We start from the raw sequence: 20387 nt of genomic DNA, 5'->3' as shown, positions 1-20387 counted from the left end.
GTCTTGCAGCCTATGGGTAGATACACCTGAACTCTCACACTTATCACTCTCTATTGTTAATGCTTTACAGTTAACAATAACAATGTTCCTATTGACTAATACAAACAGCTGCTCTGTTGTTTGTGCCCACTATGCCAATGACCTTCCAAACATTTAATTTGCAATTCATTTTGCAATTGGCAATTCAATGTGCAACATGGCAATACTCAATTTACTCTGAATGATTTTGGTTAAAATTTTAAATGGAAGCTAAAACAATTGCATGTCATATTGCCACAGATTTTTGGTCTCTTTATTCAAATGTGCCAGTGAAATTGAAACGTGAACTGTCAGTTCTATCATCAAGGCGGATCCACATCTGCATCTGCTATGACCCGCCCCTACCCTGCCTCTGAACTCTAACTGTAAGCTTGGCCAATTAAAGCAACAGGTCCCAGTCAGCCATTAGAGGAGCAGATTTTTGAGCCTTTATTTCCACAGAGAGTAAGGGCATGTTGAAGTCAGCAGCAGCAGATCCTCTGAGAGGCTGCAGAATCTCTCGACGAAGTGAATAGCCATGTTGCATAATAAATTTCCAATTGCCAAATTAATTGCAAGTTGAATAAAGAGGCCAAAGAAAATTCCATACTTTTTACAACTCCCTGTCCTGATTTGATCCTTTAAAGGAAGAAGAAATGTAGCTCCAAAGCTCTCTTATTTGCATGTTTAGTCTTTACTCGGCTGTAGTAAAGTAAAGCAACTACTTTTTGAATGAGCAATATATAATAAAAAGTAGTTAAGAGTAAATGATGACACTGCCAAAAGAAATTGTCTGATAAAAAATAAAGCTGTAATTATCATTAGAAAACCAACACATTGCATTGTACTTTATTGTTATCTAACACACACACATAAACACCAGTACAAACACTGATGAGTGTCAGCGTGTGTTGGGTTGTGCGTTTGTTTGTCCAGCCTGTTTTAATGTCTATGTGTGTGTGTGTGTGTGTTATGGATAATAAGCAGAGAGATACATAATTTTACAGGTTATTAGGCAGAGTTATCCCAGTCTGACATTCTGCTGACTGTAATTGTTTTTGATATATTTAATTCATCACTGCTCACATTCCTTTTGTTTTCATTGCTGCACGCTGTCTTGTGAGCAAAGCATTCGGCGATGGAGATAAAGCAGAAGGAGCGGAGCTAAATCAACATAATGGAAGCAGAAAGTGGCTCTTCTGGGAAGACTATCCAAACGACAAGACATCTCAATGCCTCAGTCACTAGCAGCATCATTGTTCCAGACGGATGGCATTCAGCTTAAAGCAATCGTTTGCTTGTGATGTGTTTGCTTGAACTTTTCAGCATTATTACACTGGGTGATTAAGTGAATCGTTAAGGGTTCCCATAGGGGAACTGGATTTGTTGCGATTGCAGACAAGATGATCTAGATAAGATTTTTTTTTCACCATTCAATTTTGTTTAGGGGTAAGTCCTCATTTATGTCAGGTTACTTCATAACGGTTTTGACATAGGTATAGAACAGAAAAAATAGATCAAAATAGTTGAAATCTGAATGATGATTTGTCTCCCTGAAGTATCTGCAGTAGCACAAAATATTTTCTATTTTAATAAAGCATTCCCAGAATTCACATCCTTGTGTCCTCAAAAATAAGTGCAATTCTGAAAACATTACTTTCTGAATATTGTTTCTTCTATGCCAATTTTGACAAAAGGTAATTATGTCTTTTTTGCAATTATAGATAACAGCAGCAAAAAACAGCCTTCCTATAAAAGCTGCATACAGAATAACCTCATAGTTAAGAGAGACTGTGGTGCACTCATTTTAAGATCAGTGTTTAGAAAATGAAAAAATGAGGTGGAGAAAAAAAGAACAACCTTCCTCCAGAGTAAAATTTCTGAAAACTGCCATTACAAACCATGGTGGATGAGGTGCTGCGGAGTGTTTAGTTTGGACATGTGTTTCTTGCACATGCGGAGAGTGTGCTGGAAATATAAAAAAAGGTTTGATTTTTGCCTCCATTATGCCAGTCAAGCAGAGCAGCATTAAATGAGGAACCCTGCCAGTTACCTGTGGAGCTGATTCACTGATGTATGAAAACTATCCATTGTGAAAATGTTGGCCTGATACTTTCTTCTGAAAAAGTGCAAATAAAATACATGTCGTTGGAAACATTTCTTGCTTTCCATCTCCAACTTCATGACTAATGACCCCAGAATTATATTTTTAACACCCATCCATGACACTGCTGCAAATAGTTTCTTTTTGATTCCTCTTTGTTGTCTTTTCTTCAAACAAAACAAAGCTGGCAGTAGCTCATAGATACCCTGTTACTACCATCTTAACATTCTTCATCACTAATTCTGGTTGTCCACTGGGGTGCATGACAGCAAGGCTAAATCACTAATAACCTGCACCCCTGCATCCATATCCGATGCCTCAAAAAAACCCATCAGGAAAGCCAACTCACACTCTGCACCCTCTGCTGCCAATTAACTCCTCTGATGGAATTCAAGTTGGGAGGAATGCTGATCACCTTTTAACCAACATTTGCCTTGTTAGAATATTAAAAGCCCTGCAATGCTATACTCATGGACACAAACATCCATCCCTCTGCCTCTTACGCTCTGCCTTGAAGTTAGCTCCCGGCGTCTGCACGTCCATCAGTGCAGTGCCATGGAAATTCAAGTGTTGTTGGAGATAAACAAGCATTCAGGAGGGGACTCATTAGAGGTGTGAAACAGACTGATGGAGCCAGAAGACAGGAGGAATAAGCAAGGTATAGTCGATGAGTTTGATGGCCCGAGCTGCAGCAGCCCCTCGGATGTTGCCGTGCGATGTGACTGGTATGTATGTTAGGAGACAGCTTTGATTAGGATGCCTGCAGTTAATCGGCTCCCTCTGTGTCTCATTTTCTTACTTTCACATAAATATAAAACGGGAAGACTGAGCAATACTAGAAACTCTGAGGCAAAATATTCTGCCTGTACATGTGACTGCTCGAGAGTGGGCCATCTCCCCACAAAATACAAAGCATGGATAAGGGTCCATGGGTACTCTAAAGGAGACACAGTGGTGCTTTGTGCTACATGCACAGATGCAAACAATGACAGTGTTTACCATGGTCACAATCTTAGTTTATCATATCAGCATACTCACATTTTCTAATAAGTGCCAAGTGATTAGTTTTGTTTAGAAACTACAGTGCCCATGTTCACAGTAATGAAAGAAAATATGATCCTGTGCAATCAAAGAGACAACAATGAAGCTCAATGGCACAGAGTAATAAGATGTATCTATATAAATATGCTTACAAAGAAAATGGATGCTAGTAGAATAAATTAATAACAACATCACATTTTGCTAATAGAACTTCATTCTCTCTTAAAGCCCTGGATTATGTGATAATCACCAGGGCTGGTCCTGAATGTGAATGAACAGAAATTGATCTGACATAATAAATTAAAGGATTCTGTGAATTCTATTGTGCACTTGGTGCAAGGCAGAAAATGCATTTGTTCCTTTCAATGAAATTGATGGCCCAAGTAACCAAGTAACCAACTTTCTCCAACTAGGATTTTTTTTTTTGTCCTAATTGCTGCCAGTGGCTAAATCGTATCCATTTGCATCGATCTCCTTTGAAGAGAGATGCAGATGAGCTTAACGAGTGTGCTAATTATGCTCGCTCGGTATGGGGAGCCTGCTGTAAGTGCAACTTTGTGTGTGTGTGTGTGTGTGTGTGTCTGAATATGCATATTTGAGATTTTATGCTTATGCATGCCTGAGTGTTTGATTGTGCATGTGCATAAATGCATCGGGAGAAACAACCTGACACTAAGCAAGAGTGACTATGTTTGAATACTATACAGTGGATTAATAATAAGTTCTAATGGGTTTGGAGCTGCACAGTAAACAACCTGCCATGCTATAACCAGAACAATATTTTTCAGTGTTGACATGAGAACGAAGACAAATGCTATCATGTGTGTTTTTGTGTGTGGGGGTGTACCTTAGGCTGTTTTTGGTCCACTGTATGTGTGTTTGTGCCACTCTGCCAGCTAGTGTAATGGAAGTGACTGGCATTGTCTCCCGTGGCACACAATAGCCCGGACACTCAGACAAAATGTCACTCGACAGGCCTGTCTCTTCTATCTTTCTCTGCCTCCCTTCCTCTCCCTCACCCCGTCATTCCTTCCTCTTTGCTGAAAGGGATGTAATGACATGGATAAGTGACAGAGCTGGAGCATGAAAAGTTATGACATCGCAGCACAATACCTTCATTTGTGCCTAAACATCTCGGAGACACGAAGGCACCCTAACCGATAGATAATTGGCTGTGGCTCTTCAAAGCAAGCCATGCACAATGAAGGGCTGCAACCGTCAAAACACATCAAGGTTAATGGAGAAATTCAGTAATATTGGGTTCTTTTAATCTCAGAATTATGGGAAGGGAACACACAAAAGATATTTCGCTGTTTGTGGAGGCATCCTCTTTTTGATTTTTGCTGTTTGTAAGGAACTCAGAGTGAGACAGAGGACTCTTTCCATGCGAGTTTGTCATCTCAGATAGCACCATTCAGAGTATAGCTTATTTCTTTAAATATTGACAAGTTTGGGGTCTTGCTGCAGGGTTTCCATCTGTCTTCTTACCTGCAGAAGAAATAGCAAGTAGCATCTTAATTTTTATGTTGATGAGGCAAAGCTATTTCCACTTCACACCCCTTGCATTAAAATTCCCTTACAGAGCAAAGGTACCAGATATACCTAACAACATAGCCAACAATAATAGAAAATTGGATTTCCAAAACAACCCACGGCAGTACATAAAGTTGAAACTAAAGTGAGATTGCAGGTGTGCATAGGTCTATACTTTTTAAACGTGGAAAAATCAATCCCGAAGAAGCAACAGTCCTTACTTTTTTCTGTGATCGTCACACCATGACTTGTCAAACTCCTGCAGAAACTTGGATGGAAAAAGTGCTATGCAACAACGACCCTCACATAAATGTGTAGGTTACACAGGAAGCTACAGATTCCAATTTGCAGGAGGTGTTCAGTCCATTCCCTCATTTTGAGTGAGCAATGATCTGTTCAGTCTGTGTTTGCCTGTTTTGGTGACAGCCATATGCTTCCTCAAAGGGAAGCTCAATCACAACAATCTCAGGCAATCAGACATGTACAGTACATGCACGCGCTTCTACTCAAATACAATAAGGTCTTGCTGAGAGTGAAGCAGTCACCAGAGAGGAGAGGAGAGGACAGGCAGGCGGGCAGGCTGAAGTGAGATAGATGTTGGCTCTTGGCGGAACCTCACAGCACACGGCTACTGGGACTTCGAGATAATTTGCTGCTTGTCTGTGAAAACAAGATGTAAAGCCATACTTTATTGTAGTCCTTGCTGTCTCATCTGCCATATGCCAGAATGAAAATGACCTGCATTTATGTGAAGGGATTCTGTTCAGACTAAGCAAACATCCTTCTACATACAACTGAACATGTGGACAGGGCTGCAAGTCTTACCAAAGGCAAGTCCACACATGCATGAGTGATGGAGCGTGATGGAGACAGACTTGGACACACAGAGGGCTGCACTCAAACACCCTCACACTGGCTACAGGTTCAGTTCACAGTTGATGATGAAGGATTGTGACTCATAAGGCTTATTTTTAATTAGCTACATGGTCATTAAAATGTGTTAATTGTATGCATTGTGTTAATGCTGTGTCAAAGTCAACTAAGGACATGGCTCCGCGGAAACCGTGGTTTAGCGACTCTCCAGTAATGCAGTGTGACCCTGTGTAATTTCAATATGATAATTGGAAGAAGTCCCCCTGCCCCCTCCATGCACGCACGCACGCACACACACACACTTGGCCAACTAGAGCTGATGAAAAAAGAAATACAGCACCCCCTTTTGGTAGGCTCTGCAGGGATTCCTGTATTTTCATCAAAGGATAACATTAGCATTAGTCCCAAACACATCTGCTGCCAGCAAAAGGCAGCAAACATTAGGTGTAATTCACTAAAGCAGACAAATTCACCTGTGTTTCCCAAATTGTGGTGATGGACAAATTGCAAGGTGCTGCACACTAATGCACCCTCTGCACCACTGAGCCTATCATTTAGTGTTATGTGGCAATTTGGTGCACACAGTGATGCTGAAAAAGGGCAGTTTTCTAAAGCAGTGCAATGCCTCTGTGAACAATATTAATTTTTTTCTACTTCCGCAATAGTAGAACCCGACCGTGTCCTAAATAATGCATTTCAGATGTGACGTAAAGCAGATTTTCTTGTCCATTTGCAAAATAGAGGTCAGTGAATTACAAATTAAGCAATTTCTTTCCTTCAAGTGTAGCCATGGTTGCAGCATGGTTCAACACAAAAATCCAATAAAATAACAGATTAAAAAAACATTTTTTTTTACATTAAATGCACACGACAGTACATGAAAACCACACTGACACATACAAAGCACTACATAAGTAGCCCAGTAGCACCACAGTGGCATGTCTGTGTCAGAGCTATTTACTCCTGGGCTGAAACTGTAGCATGGCTTTGTTTCTAACCTCCAACGGGACAGCGTGTGCGCCTGGCAGACAGGAGCCCTGCAATCAGCGCAGCTTCATATCCCGGTGATGCTGCTTTCAAGTACCTACCTACCACCTATGGGTGACAAGAAGCGAGATAGGAGACAGCTTCTGATATATTTCCCGTTTTAACAGTAGAGTAACATACAATAACACATGACAATAGCTTTAACTTTATTAACTTTGGGAATAAACATCTTTGCAAATATTCATGAGATAATAATAATTTTTTTAATCAATGTTTTGCGGTAAAGTTTCATCAGGCTATACTGCATTACACTTCCTGTTGCACGTTAGTCAAATACGCGGTTATTTTTGTGTAGGATTTGTGTGAAGGAAACCCATTATATATGAGCGTAGACTTCAAAAGTACATACTTACAGAAAGACAGTGAAGGCAGCATCACAGTCGGTCTTCCGCCAGTGGTTTGCGCCCTCGGAGGAAACATGAGCGCTTCTGCTGTGGTCCGGAGGTTAGCGGCTCTGTCTGGGGCCTCGGCGGTGGCAGCCGGGGCTTACGGGGCTCACGGTAGGGACTCAGCACTACCTCATTGCTCCGTCTTTTCGTTCGGCTGGATAGTAACCAGAGCCAGGCTCCGTGTCAAAAAATGACACTTTAAGGTTATCTTCATTACGGACACAGCTGCATTACTGTAAGAGAAAAACAAACGTCTCTGCTAATGTTTAATATGCTGCTGGTTAATTCGGCAAACAAATATTTTGGTAAAATAGTTTGGTAATGAAGGTGACCCGGCCCCACGATGTGTTACGGTGGAGGTAACATACGCCATATGCTTGTCCCACGTCATTGGGAAACGTGCAGTTAGTCAGGACTTCAAGTTGCATGTACCTGAATGTAGACCGTGTTTGTGGTAGCGTGGGTGTAGTTTGGTAGCTATTAAAGTGGTATTTGAGACAGTCATGTCATGTGGATTAGGGCTGAACTGGCTCTGTTGTCTGTCTCTAGAGAGTAACTGCACTGTGCCTAAAAACAAAGACCACTGTGCTCACTGTGCCAGAGTTCAGACACTGCCAGAAGTAACACAAAGCTCCGTGTTAAATATTAGTTTGTGATCCATAAAGAAATGATTTCAATAAATCGTGAGAGGGGATTTCATTGATCCCCAAAAGGAAGTCAGTTTATTGCCATTTAAGTTACCAAATGGTGTGTGTGATATTCAGACTGTACACAGCAGTCACATTTCACATCACTGCATTGTGCATTTCTTGTTTTAGGTTTTAAAAACAGAGACCCTGATGACTACCAGGCAGTGGTATGTAAACAGTAAATAGCAAATTCTGACATTCAGATTTTTTTTTTATCCAAATAACTGCTGCAGCCACCTAATCCAGTTTCTACAACAGTGATCTTGTCATAAACCATGATATTGATTCACTGAAGTGATGACTGATTGGAGAGGGTAGATTTTATTTTATTCTTTCTCTGAAACCACCGTCTCTGTATTTCTGCCTCTTCAGCTATTTGAAACAGCCAACAAGTACCATTTCTACCACAGTCTGGCCCTGCTGGGTGCTGCCCACTGTGGCAAACCTGCTGTGGTGAGTATGACAGCCTAATACCACCTCTCAGGACTGGATGCATCTGAGTGTCCTATAAAACTGTACTTGTGTGATAATGTCTTGCCATTTCCAGTCTGTCCTCATTCAGGAAATTGCTATTCCTTTAAGCTCTAATTACAGAGCTGTTTTGCTCACACACCTCCTATCTCTCTCCCTCTGTGCAGGCCGGTACCCTCCTAATAGCGGGTATGGGGATGTTCTGTGGCTCGCTGTATCACCAGGCCCTGACGGGGGATCCTGGTCTACGCAAAGTGGCTCCCATGGGAGGTGTAGCCATGATTGCTGGCTGGCTGGCCATGATTCTCTGATCTGTAACATCTCTCCCACAGAGCCACTAACTGACACTAAACTGTCAGACTGCTAATGGATGAACTGGAGAGCCTGTGACTGTTGGCTGAGAGGTTCAGAGTGCTGAGTTATCTCCCCCATCAAGCTGCGCCCAGCTTCATGACGTGGGTGTCAGCCGGAGATAAGGTCACAACAGGATTATCACTTTATTGCTATTGCTGTCTGTTTATGATTGATGCTTTTTGACTATTTTGTTTGACTTAAAATGAATAAGCAAATGAAAACATGCATTTTTATCAATAATGTAACATTTTTCAATGGGATGCCGATTTTGTAAGCGAAAATCACAAATTTCCAATGCTATGTATTAATGTATGTATAAAATAATATGAAGGGTTTAAAATGAGATGAACACCTTTGAATAAATTCTAATAAATTGTTGCACATTGTTGTGTTGCCCTGTTCTTCCAAATGGGTAGTTTATGTAATGTATGTGGAAGAGGGAAAAATCTCTAGGTGTGTGTACCATCCAGAAAACTGAATATTCCTGTAAGATATAATTTCATGTTATCAAAGGTAAATATGTTTTTAAGCTAGAAAAATGATTAAACCTATGGAATATGCTTAGCAAGGCAATGATCGATCCAGATTTAAAGTGACACCTATATGATTATTTCTTTACCACTACCTGCAAATAACATTTACACACATACATTTTGTTTAGTCCTAATAAGCACATTAATCATATTAGTTTGCCTAAAACAATTACAAATACATCCATAAATGGCTGCAATTTGAGAAAAAATAGCTGTGCACCCCTTGCTTTATTATAGGAGGGGAGGGGGCCTTTTACATATCTGTGCCCTGGGACCCATTGTCTCATAATCAGTCCATGTATATAGTGAACATGATACCTACTGCTGACAAATTGCATACCTCGATGTTACAGTTATTTTCTTGTTTTTGTCATATCTGGGCAGAAAACAGTATTCGTAAAAGAGAGGAAAGACCTCGTAAAGGGCTACTTTGTGCACATGTATCTGGTTAAAGTGCATATTTTGTGGATTTATAGCTATTCTGTCCCAAAATGCAAACCATTCATAACTGACTGATGCCAGTGCCAGTTGAGAGCATGGTTTTCAGAGAAGGGTGGATAAACCTATAGGATTCATCACCTATGGCAGCTGAAGGAAATCTTCTCCCTCACAGCTCTGAACATCTTCATAGCCTTGATCCTCTAAGTGGCAGAACTCAAAAAGGAGTTCATTATCCATGGCCTCCCCTTAGCTGGGGCCGTGTTCCAACCACTCCACATTCAAATTGAAAGTGAAATCCATTGAAACACTAATTCGCCTTCCTGAATGTAGGCCCACAAATGGGGACCTTTAGAAAATAGCTGTATAAATCTCCAGGTCAATTTGCTGGGGTCGGCACATAAGCCAAGGCTTAGCTCAGAAGAGAAGGCAGTATTGACAGAACACATTGCCAGTGAGCTCTTGATCACGACTCATAAAATCCTCATTAGAATGATGTAGCTATTGGGAAGCATTTGTCTGGGACCAAGTGATCACACAGGACAGAAAGCTCTGACACCTGGTCACACATCTGACTCAGATTTAATTTAAAGTTTCTAGGAGACACATGACTTCAAGTAATAGCAGGTTCTGCAAAGTTGGATGCATATTTGAAGTGCCATCATCAAATTTTCAGTTACGTGTTAAATACTTGAGAGGAAAATCATGTGATTTTGACCAGTTTCACACAGCAGTCTTATTTTAGGGCTGTTTAGTTCTCTCCTCAAGAGCTGACGTTCAGATGTGTGGATCCTGCTGCTGCCAGCACAGCACCTCTGTGATAAAATCCATTAACTGGATCACAATGTTCTGTTCTGGCAGACCACTTTTAATGTGTGAGCACATGAGAGATGGAGAAATGGAAGGTGAAATAGAGGGATAGACTTCCCTAATCTCCTTTACCATAACTTCCCAGGTGATTCAGACAAAGCTATTCAGTCCTCTCACTATATATCTAAACAGTTTGTGTCTTTTTCTTACAGCATTTTTCCACAGCACTCAGTGTACACTGCCTCTAAAACGATCGAATGTGGCTTTTTTGATACTTACCGACAGGAAAGACTTTAATTTCAAAGTAAAAGTAGAGCTCAACAAAATAATCTGAATTAAATACATGTTTGCAGTAATGAATACATAGTTAAATCACCCAAAAGTAGAGCAAAACATGACCCAAATAGATCAAACTAAACTAAACTAATTAGAATGCTAAACTAATTAGAATGCTAGCCATATGCTAAGCCAACCAGTATACTGTGTACTACATCAACAACAAACTGTAATCATGCCAGCATGTATGATTTCCTTTATTTCTCTGGTTTAACCTTCATCATAATGGCGGGCACATCAGATAAACTTAGATCCCTGTTCTATTGGTTTATCTGTATACAATAATTCTAAGTAATCTTCAGGTTCCCTCTAGTTTCTTTAATGTGACACTTCAGGTCTTTATACAGGTCTTTATAAAAAACTGCTCACCCCTTTTTCCATTTGTTTTTCTAAGATGTTGTGCTTTTCTAAAGGTTGTCAGCCCTGAATTGGGGTCATTTTGCAGTGCATTCCTGCCCTCTTTTTTATGCCATTTGTACCTTTCTTCTACTGTGTTCTGAGTTGTCTTCACTCTTGGACAAGCCCATCTATCTCCTGCTGCCACCTTGATTTTATCTCTTCTGTCACTTTCAGCCCTTCCAGTGCACCTATCAGATCTGTCTTAACAGTGTCCTATAAGACTTTCTCACTACTCGCAGGCCAATTCACTTTGGATTTCTGCCCAACAGTCTCTCTTTCTTTGGCTGTTCACTCTCCGTGCTCTTGAGGACTTGTTAAGTGCTACCTTCTGCATGCTCCTCAGTGGTATTAGCCCACCACCCCACTGACTTGATTGAGTCTAAGCACTGATCAATGAGGGGTTCCTGGCTGCTGCACTCTTCACCTGCTTCCAAGCACCTTTGTTCCATTGGTGTAATCTAAAGCCCTTGTTGGATGTTACCTTCTTTCAGCCAAAAATGCACATCTGCAGTCTTTACCTTTGACATGGGGGCTTTCATTGATGTGTGCTCCCTGCATGTTGTCAGCTGGGCTCCAGGGGATCTTGTCTGTGAGTCACCTTCCACCCCTTCTCTCACTGATTTTCTGGGTAAGCCCTTTACCTAATTGTAGTTTGTGATGCAGCCTGGAAGATAGGTATAAAAATAGGTATTCACTCCATACCTCCAAATTATTATATATTTTTAACCATTTATCCTCACAAGCTTTGTTGGACAAAGCTAATGGGCTGGGCATCCTAATAATCCACACACAACATTTCATTAGGAATATCCATCCATCATCTATACCTACTTATTCCTGTTTAGGGTCACATGGATCAGCTGGAGCCTATCCCAGCTCTCTTTGGGTGAAAGGCAGGGGTCCACCCTGGACAGGTCACCAGTCCATCACAGGGCCACATAGAGACAAACAACCTCACACACTCACACTCACTCCTATGGGCAATTTAGAGTCACCAATCAACCTGACATACATGTTTTTGGACTGTGGGAGGAAACCAGAGTACCTGGAGAAAACCCACACAAGCACAGGGAGAACATGCAAACTCCACACAGAAAGGTCCCAACGCTGTGAGGCAACAGTGCTAACCACTAATCCATTGTGCTGCCTTCATTAGGAATATGCACTTTATAACAACACAAGGTAAAATAATTTAGTATAAAAGTTTACTGTTAACCTTGAAAATAGTTTAACAAAACAATCCCAAATGCAAGTACTGACATTTTGCTTTAACCATTTTGTATGATCAGTGAGAGCTATTACATTTTGCTATTGCAGCCCTACCATAAAGGTGTTATTGATGAACGTTTCACCCTCCGAAGCCTGGAACTAGATTCGCTAGAGTTCTTTTGGTGGTCTCTCTCACTGGTCTCTGTCCAACAGTAACAAAATCTGCAATCTCTAAAGCTCACTAATTAACACAGCATATGTCATTTGTTTAATCTGTACATAAACTGAAGTGTAAAAACAACAATTTTATGTTTCAAAGGGGATTATTTCTTGGCAGCAATGTCTTGGAGTGCAGGGCAATTTCTCAGAGCCAAGAACTAGATGGATCAAGCCAGACTAGCAGTTTCTCCAATTTCCAGTCATTCTGCTAAGCTAAGCTAACTGACTGTAGCCTTATATATAAGGGATCTAACTCCAACCATCCAATCACCTATGGCAGCTGAAGGAATCCAATGATGGGTTTAATTGTTTAGAAATACTTATTTTATTTTTGGTTCATTTCTTTGTTGACCCTCCCAGATATTATGCTTACACCACAATAAATTAAAGTCCTTTGGTTGCAGGTAAGATCTTAAAAGCACAGATGTTACTAATAATGATCCAGCATACACACAATACCAGGAATCTGAAACTTTCTACTGTAAAGCATATTTGGTAAAAGAATAAACAAGGGTGTATTGGCTACACCAATGGTGATTTAGATGTGTTATTTTAAAGGAATGGGCGAAAAAAGAAAGCCCCATTAAATCCCCTTTAAATCAATGTTGTAAAACTTCCAAGTGGGGAGAATACTTTTTACATGCACAGTGTATGGTCATAAAGCAGGACGGCCTACAGAAACAAACCCACTGGCACAAAGTCTGTCTGGGGCTTTGCCTCTGTCTCAGTCTATAATGTTGTGAGCATCAGGGGAAGAAGAAGCACAGATACTAACAGTAGATATTGTTAATTGTACCTCCAGGGACCTCCCCTACACTTCACAAGCTTTCCTCTCCTTTATTTTTCTACTCAAGCATATATTATTTAGTTAAACTTTTCCCCCCCTTTCCCTCACTTGCCCTTTTCTCATCTTACCCAGCAGATGGATTTAATTACATCAGCTCCTCCGGTGGGGGGAACAGCTCCTTGTTCCATTGATTTCTTGGTCTGAGTCTGTTTTGGTCAGAGATGAAGAGAGTGATGTAGAAGTCATCAGTCATGAAAGAGCAAGGTGATAGAGAGCTTACAGGAACTGATGGGCTGACTGTGGAAAGGTATACTCCCCAGATCCTTTCTTCAAAACATGGAATGACAAGTTTGCCCAGGCCATCTTATGTGATCACCTAGAGCTTCCTTGCTTTCATCCACATGTACAAAAGGGTACACAAATATCCACCCACAGACACACACAGCCAATATATTTAAGTGCATGCTGTGTAATACACACCTCAGCAGCACAAAATCCTCTCTCAGAGACATCAATTAGATGGGGGTGCTTCGCACAGTGGAGCGGAATGACTGTAATGGCTGTCCCAAGCTCTCTCACATCCCAGTCCCCCGCTGACCTTTTCAAGCCACTTAAATGATGGTCAGAGCTATCACACCCTCAGATAGATTATTCCCTCACTTCAATGGACACTGAGGCCCCATCACTACAGCCTCCTTTTCACAGCTTTATTCGCAATCATTTCACTTCAATCTGCAGCGCGACGATGACGGCCATGCATCAGAGGAGCTAAGAGGATGACACCGGGGGGAGCTGCCATTGTTACCGTATCACCATAACCACTATCAGCGGCAGCCATCTCACAGAGTAATGTAATGTCTGGGAATTGTTATTAGGCAGCTGGGAAATGGTAGATGGTGGCAGTGGTTGGGTTGTGCTGTCCAATCTGATTGATATTACAAAAACAGTTGATGATGACAGTGGGTGTAGGGATAAAAGTTGAAAGTAATATGTCCATAAAACAATGACATTTTAGTGTTCATTCATCAGTTTTTGGAAAAAGAGTTTTCTAACCTTGAACTGATAGTTTTTGCTTCACTACATTTGTCCCATAGCTGGAAAAAGAGCATTATATAGTTCAAATAGAAGAAACATATAATAAGCTCCTAGAGTACACCAGAGCTTTGTGGGATTTTTCATTTGTGACTCCTAACACAGATGAATATCTAGACCAAACTATGGCTAATTTCTCACTTCTCACTCTAGTTCTCTCCTCCAATACCCACCTCATTTATAAAGATGCTCAGATTTAGAGAAGCTGATCATAAAAATGGATTTCTGAAATGGGTAGACAAAGCCCAGCAGGAGTTATTGAGGAACAAGTTGAGACAAGACTTTTGTTAAGTGAATATATTATACCTAAATTTTGTCTTCTGAAAAAAAAAACAATTGGAAAAAGATAAATAATAACATTAACTGGTTGTGAGGGGGAATTTATTTATTTCTCAAAAACCTTTATAGCCAAATGCTTCTCTTTATTGATTCTCCCCTTTATTTTTACCCACCTCACCTCTCTAACAGTTTTCTTACACTAATTTTGCTGAACAAGCACCGACTTGATGGCAGAGATTGAATCTTTGGATAGCATATCATCACTTGACCTGAAACTGCCACCACATGCCTGCAATTTGAGCCTGATCTGACTTGTAAATGGGAAGATTTTTTTTTTTTTTTTTATAGGAGCAGAAATTCTTGAATTGCCAAGAAACTGGGTAATATTTTTTCATTTCTTCAATTCCTGTGGCAAAGAGTTCAGAGTAAGAGAGGACAAGTTAAAAGCAGTGAGTTTAAGAGACAGTGAACGCATTTTTGAAGTGTCTCATTAAGTCTGCTGAAGGCCAAGGTTGTGTCTTATTCTTCATTTGGCAGACAGGTGCAGTCACTCCCTCAACCTGCTCATTAAGTGCTGTTTGGTACAGCATTACCTTGATAAATATTCCACTTATCAGACATAAAGGACTGATGAATCACAAACCGTATGGCACCGTACAGACAGTTCTTCCCACTTTCAGCATGACTGCAGTGCCAATGATCAATCGGCAGGCTGAAACAGAGGTCTGACAGGTTATTCCAGACACTATCAATCCAAAGAAGTTTCACAGTCATGGTGGAAATGAATGAACTTTGAGTGTAATCAAGGAGGTTTATGCATGTAGGCTATATTAAACAGAAAATGATTCCTCTACGGTGAGAAGACACTTAATGAGATGGCAGTGCATCTCAGGAGAACAATTTAAAGTTTCAATAGGTATGAACTTCTGTCGTTAGCACTTCAGTCCTATTGTCTATTGAGTGTTTACATTATTTTTAGAAGCCCTGATATGAGTCAAAAGTATATGGCACAGCACTTCAGTGCCATGATATATAATGACCAAATAAACAAAATAAAAAGTAATAATAGTTCTGAGATTAAAGTATGAATATTCTTACAATAAATAAGACTAAATAAAATAAATCTAATGATTGGTACTAGAATTACACTGCAGTGTGGATTATACTATGTATATCTTTCTATAATGTATATATTTGTCATAATTGCATTTACCCACATAAGCTCACGTTAAAAAATAACATTACAAGTGAGCCTATTGGTCAAAAACAACAATTAGGACAGATGAGTCCTAAAACGGCAGCCATGGGAGAAATGCTTATTCATACATATTTATTATTGGCTGTAAACCCTCACATTATCATTATAGAGTATGTGTGTAATGTAATTTAGATTATGAAACAACCCCAACCATTACTACCATCTGCAGTCTCCCAGCTGGATAATAAAAATTCCCAGACATCACACATCCCCTGGTGTGTGTGCTCAAAGTTAGAGGCTGGCATTTAAAATGTAATAAAACATTATTACACGAGGCTTCTCTTCACATAGAAAGGTGCAGCATCCTCTGAACATAATCTACGTGAAATCAATAGACTCTTCCAAACCCAGCAGCCTGCAAGGACCCCGCTGCTGCTGGACTTATTAAGGACTTCTTACATGCCCATGCATCAAAAACACTGGCTGTGCAGGCATATCTTTTATTTTTTTTTAATTTTTTTTTTTTTTTGCGAGGACACAGCCACAATTTTAATCCTACACCTGACCTCACAAATCCGTCTGTAGTTTTGTTGAAGTGGGAGGTGCGAGCCACACACACACACACACACACACACACACACACACACACACACACACACACAAATCTCTGGATCCTCGGAGTAGGACCATGATTTCTGGGCCGGTGTTGCCAGGGGGAAGGTGGCGCCTGGAACCTGTTGGAGATGACATCTGAAGAAGGCGGATTGAAGCCTGGGGACCACCACAACAATAAACAGAGAAGATAGCGAAGAAACTCCCTCCCATCACTGTGTAAAGTCTGTGTGTGTGTGCGATATTTGACAGCTTTAGCCTGACAGCTATTGATTTTTCACTCTGATCCGCGACTCACAAGCTACGGAGACCCGAGCTGAATGCATGTGGGTGAACGAGTGTGTGTATCTATAACGTTATTTGTGTGACTGTGTGTGAGTGTGTGCGTGCGTGCGCGCGCGTTTGTATGTGTGTCGCTGCGCTTCGCTGTCATGTTAGCTGGCATGCTAATTGGATAAAGCTAGTTGGCTAATTTTGGCTAATAACAGAAATTAGCCGACTCTGGGCGAGGCGCTACACCGACCTTATCACAGCTAATGAAACAGTCTGCCAGTGCCACAGTGCAGGAATCACACGAGTCTGTGAGAGCCAGCCCGGAATCATTTGTTATGTGTTATGAATGAACTAATCAGATAATAACAGTCAGACAGCAGGCTGGCTAATTTATTCGGCTGTTAGCTTAGCAGCTAGAAAAAGGGGAGCTTGCTCGCTGTTTGACCTAGTTCGGTGGGGCAGAGGCCATGTTGTCTTTTCCGCTCTGCTGGGCTTTGTTTACATTACAACTTTTTGGGTGGTTACTGTGGAGCACACTATTTTTACACAGTGATTTGAATATGTAACCACTCAGCAGTCAAACCTAACCCTAGCAGAGTGGCCTCTCACTTAGCTAAAGCCTTTGGTCCTGGTACTGAACTGACTTAACGCTAACCCCCTGTCAGGTTTTTCTTGCTAACATGGCAGTAGCCAAAGTTTTGTTAATCAACCTGCATAGTTCGCAACTTTATTTTTAAGAATGCATTCATGATGTAATCTTTAATGCAAAAACCTCAAACTGATTATATGAGAAGCACTCTTGAGGCTTCTTTGATTATCATTTTAATATGTATCTTATAAAAAATGCAGTCAGTTGCTTCGCTGTGTCAGAAAATATGTTTTAAAAATAAAAGTATATAAATATAAAAGTTTTATATCAGGTTTGACTCAGTAAACTATAAGGGCATAAGCCATGCCGTTGTTAATGTTATCAGTGACTCATACCCAAAATGCTTAGCGTGAGGTTAAATGATTGGATGTTAAGCAATAACCATATGCTTGGTGTAAACAAGGCAAAGTGTTTTACGTCAATGAAAATGTGAAGGTTTAATAACATTAAATCAGCCTAAACGCAGGCTGCAACACATACCTTGAAAACAGTTCAAATATATTCCTGATGGCACTTCTTTTTCATTTGTGCTATAACAGGATAATCATCTATCAGGGGACCCATTTTGACTGTGTTAGCCGTGAATACAGGACTACTGTGATGTTAAAACCCTGAACATGTGCATTGACAAACCTAAAGTGACTTCTCTTTACCTGCCTGTAGGGTTGTAGAGATGGAGTCCCTGATGAGTGCGGTAGCTCCGCGCTCCCCAGCACCTGCCAAGAAGCTGTCAGAGGTGGACTTCCGGTCAGGGGCCACCCTGGAGCAGCTGTCAGCGCAGGTGTCTGAGCTGGTACTACTGGAGCAGGGGGAGTTTGGCGATCAAACTGCCTTAGAGGTCCACACAGCCAAGGACTTTATCTTCAACATGTTAGGTATGTCTGCATGCAAAACACACTGGATAATATGTTCTGTATCACAGATGATTTTGATAATGTTCATTTTATTAATACCACGGAGTTGTAATAGATTGTGATTGTGTTAATACAGTAGGCCTCTGATGTAGTAATTATTTATTCCCTGAAGTTAATTAACTACTATAACTATCAGTGAACTACTAATTGAGTTGACAGTAGCTGTGGAGACACCCTACATGGTGGTGATGTTCCACTGCACAGCTTATACTTTGTGTGTGTGTGTGTCATTTGCTGCTCTTTTGTACAACAGCTGATGCATAGCTCTACAAATATGTTTTTGTGAAACACTGTGTCTTGGCATAGATAAAACTAAACCATAACTCAGAATGAAGCATCTTTTTTCAGCATTTTCTTCACTGTGTACCTTTAAATCTGCTGCTGGCTTTTCTTAGCAAGCAAATATGCATGTACATTTATTTACTCAGGGTAGTGTCACTGAGAGCAATGACTAATCTTTGTCAGAAACACCCTGCTCTGCACTGTTACACATTTTCTCACTTTCAAACTGTCCAGTCCACCCACACTTTGACTGGCCTGGCTACTGCGCACGTCTTAACATGCAGTGAGTTGGGTGTACATTGTACATTTTCTCTAATACTGAAATTCATGTTGCACTGGAGCTAATCCTTATCATAGTGTGTTTCTGTATTTTTATGCTGTTTGTACAGGCTTCCCCTAATTACTAGTCTGTATTTTCCTCCTAAAGCCATATACACATCCTTTTTAATTTTTCAATTGAAAAATTATCAACAACCAACAATCTGCGGTAACAGACACAGTTCAAGTTACAATATAGTGTGAAATAAATCTCAGTCATTGTAAATATTCCTGACCCCAAAAACCCACCGAAAGGACAAAGCTGCAACATATTATATAAATGGGATGTTACACAGTAGTTGTCTTATGCAGACCCTTTCTGTGGCTCAGGTTGTTGTGCCAAACTTGCTATGTGCAGTCTGCATTGAAATGATGGATCATGGGCAATGTCTTCAGCTGAGTCCTCTGGCAGACACTAGAGACTGTAAAACTAGAGGCTTCTAGTTTGTGATGATATGCAATGTTCACATTTGAACTCTTTCAAACTTAAATTAAAGACATCTACTATGTGATTTGTATTATAATTACGCTCTCCTCCTAAAGGGAGGGGCTCAGGGAGACAAGGCTGCATCTTTTTAAATTGTCAGCTAAGAAAAAGTGACATCTGTTTGTTTGTCCAATAGGTGGCACTCTCCCCCCTCCCTTGTCACTTGTCCCTTGTCATTCTCTGTACAGTCAAAACAATGGATGGATGTTTGGCCAGTGTCCTGAAAGTTTTCTGCATTATTTATTTTTAAATTCTAAGTTCACTTTTTTCCTGTTTCCCAGTTTCACATTTTTGCAAGTCAGCTTCCCATTTCTTCCTGTCACATAGTTCTTCTATTCCCAACCGATTTGTAGCTTGAGTTGGTTGACACACATGGTTCTCCTCTGCTTTACTCTTCTCACCAAATGGAAATATCTTCTTCAGACAGGCCACCTCCCAGGGGAGAAATCACACAAATCAAAATAGTATCTAGGCCTATTTTTCTTATTTTATCATGTCACCAAATACGTTTTTCTCTGAAAACTTTTTACTACATTTTTACCTCCTTCTCTACTTTTTCTTTTGTTCGCATTTCATTTTTCATGATGCCGGTGCAAAGCCCTCTGCTTCCTCTTTGTCTTCTCCCACTTTCTCTAGAATCTGTCGGTAACTTTTTCAGTTTTGAGGCTGCTTCTGCTGGCATAATCACCGATGGTTTGCAGGTATTTTCATATACTGTGCCTCACCGCCTGCTGTGACAGCTCTGACTGTGTGAAAAGAAAAAAAGGTTTGCGTTAGATTCTAGGAATATAAAGTTAAGTAGATGGTGGTAGGGGAACTAAGAATTCACTGCTCTCATGGCCCTGCAGAGGATGAAAGGCAGCACTGAAAAGCAAATATTATCCTCTTGATGGAGATGACTTGTTGCAATGTACTCCTCTGCTGGAGGAGCTTTGTCACTGGTGTTTGTGTTTGCATGGACACTGAACACACATGGCTATTTTTTTTTTTTTTTTAATTTCAGGCTTTTGGAAAGTTTGAGTTGCAGAGGGGT

At 40.6% G+C, this 20387-nt stretch overlaps 2 protein-coding genes and 1 long non-coding RNA gene across 7 annotated transcripts in view; 2 read left to right on the top strand and 1 right to left on the bottom strand.

Annotated features, from left to right (window-relative positions):
* The first annotated feature begins 6923 nt into the window (after positions 1-6923).
* Positions 6924-8904, top strand: tmem256 (transmembrane protein 256). Its single transcript, XM_026317380.1, has 4 exons — positions 6924-7116; positions 7824-7861; positions 8067-8147; positions 8333-8904. Exons 1-4 carry the CDS (start codon positions 6939-6941, stop codon positions 8474-8476), a joined length of 441 nt encoding a protein of 146 aa, XP_026173165.1. The 5' UTR covers positions 6924-6938; the 3' UTR covers positions 8477-8904.
* On the bottom strand, positions 7096-18141 carry LOC113136512 (uncharacterized). 2 transcript variants are annotated; one of them, XR_003296269.2, is made up of 4 exons: positions 18007-18045; positions 13379-13456; positions 11554-11699; positions 7096-7238 (listed from the first exon to the last, which is right to left on the bottom strand). It is a non-coding gene; the product is annotated as an uncharacterized LOC113136512 (long non-coding RNA). The 2 variants fall into 2 exon arrangements; XR_003296270.2 differs by lacking the exon at positions 13379-13456 and having other exon boundaries at positions 18007-18141.
* tmem102 (transmembrane protein 102) overlaps positions 16476-20387 on the top strand; it is a 19189-nt gene continuing 15277 nt past the window's right edge. The window contains exons 1-2 of one of the 4 annotated variants that reach the window (XM_026317350.1): positions 16476-16650; positions 18017-18228. In XM_026317350.1, the coding sequence (XP_026173135.1) occupies positions 18027-18228 (202 nt within the window). In that variant the 5' untranslated portion in view covers positions 16476-16650; positions 18017-18026. Of the gene's footprint in view, positions 16772-16797; positions 17013-18016; positions 18229-20387 lie in introns of those variants that run through there. The other 3 variants (XM_026317359.1, XM_026317342.1, XM_026317369.2) reach the window with 3 other exon arrangements.

This window comes from Mastacembelus armatus, chromosome 18 (assembly GCF_900324485.2).
Source record: "Mastacembelus armatus chromosome 18, fMasArm1.2, whole genome shotgun sequence".
Lineage (NCBI taxonomy): Eukaryota > Metazoa > Chordata > Actinopteri > Synbranchiformes > Mastacembelidae > Mastacembelus > Mastacembelus armatus.
Note: the sequence above shows the minus strand (reverse complement) of the source record. Positions and strands in the feature narration are given on the sequence as shown.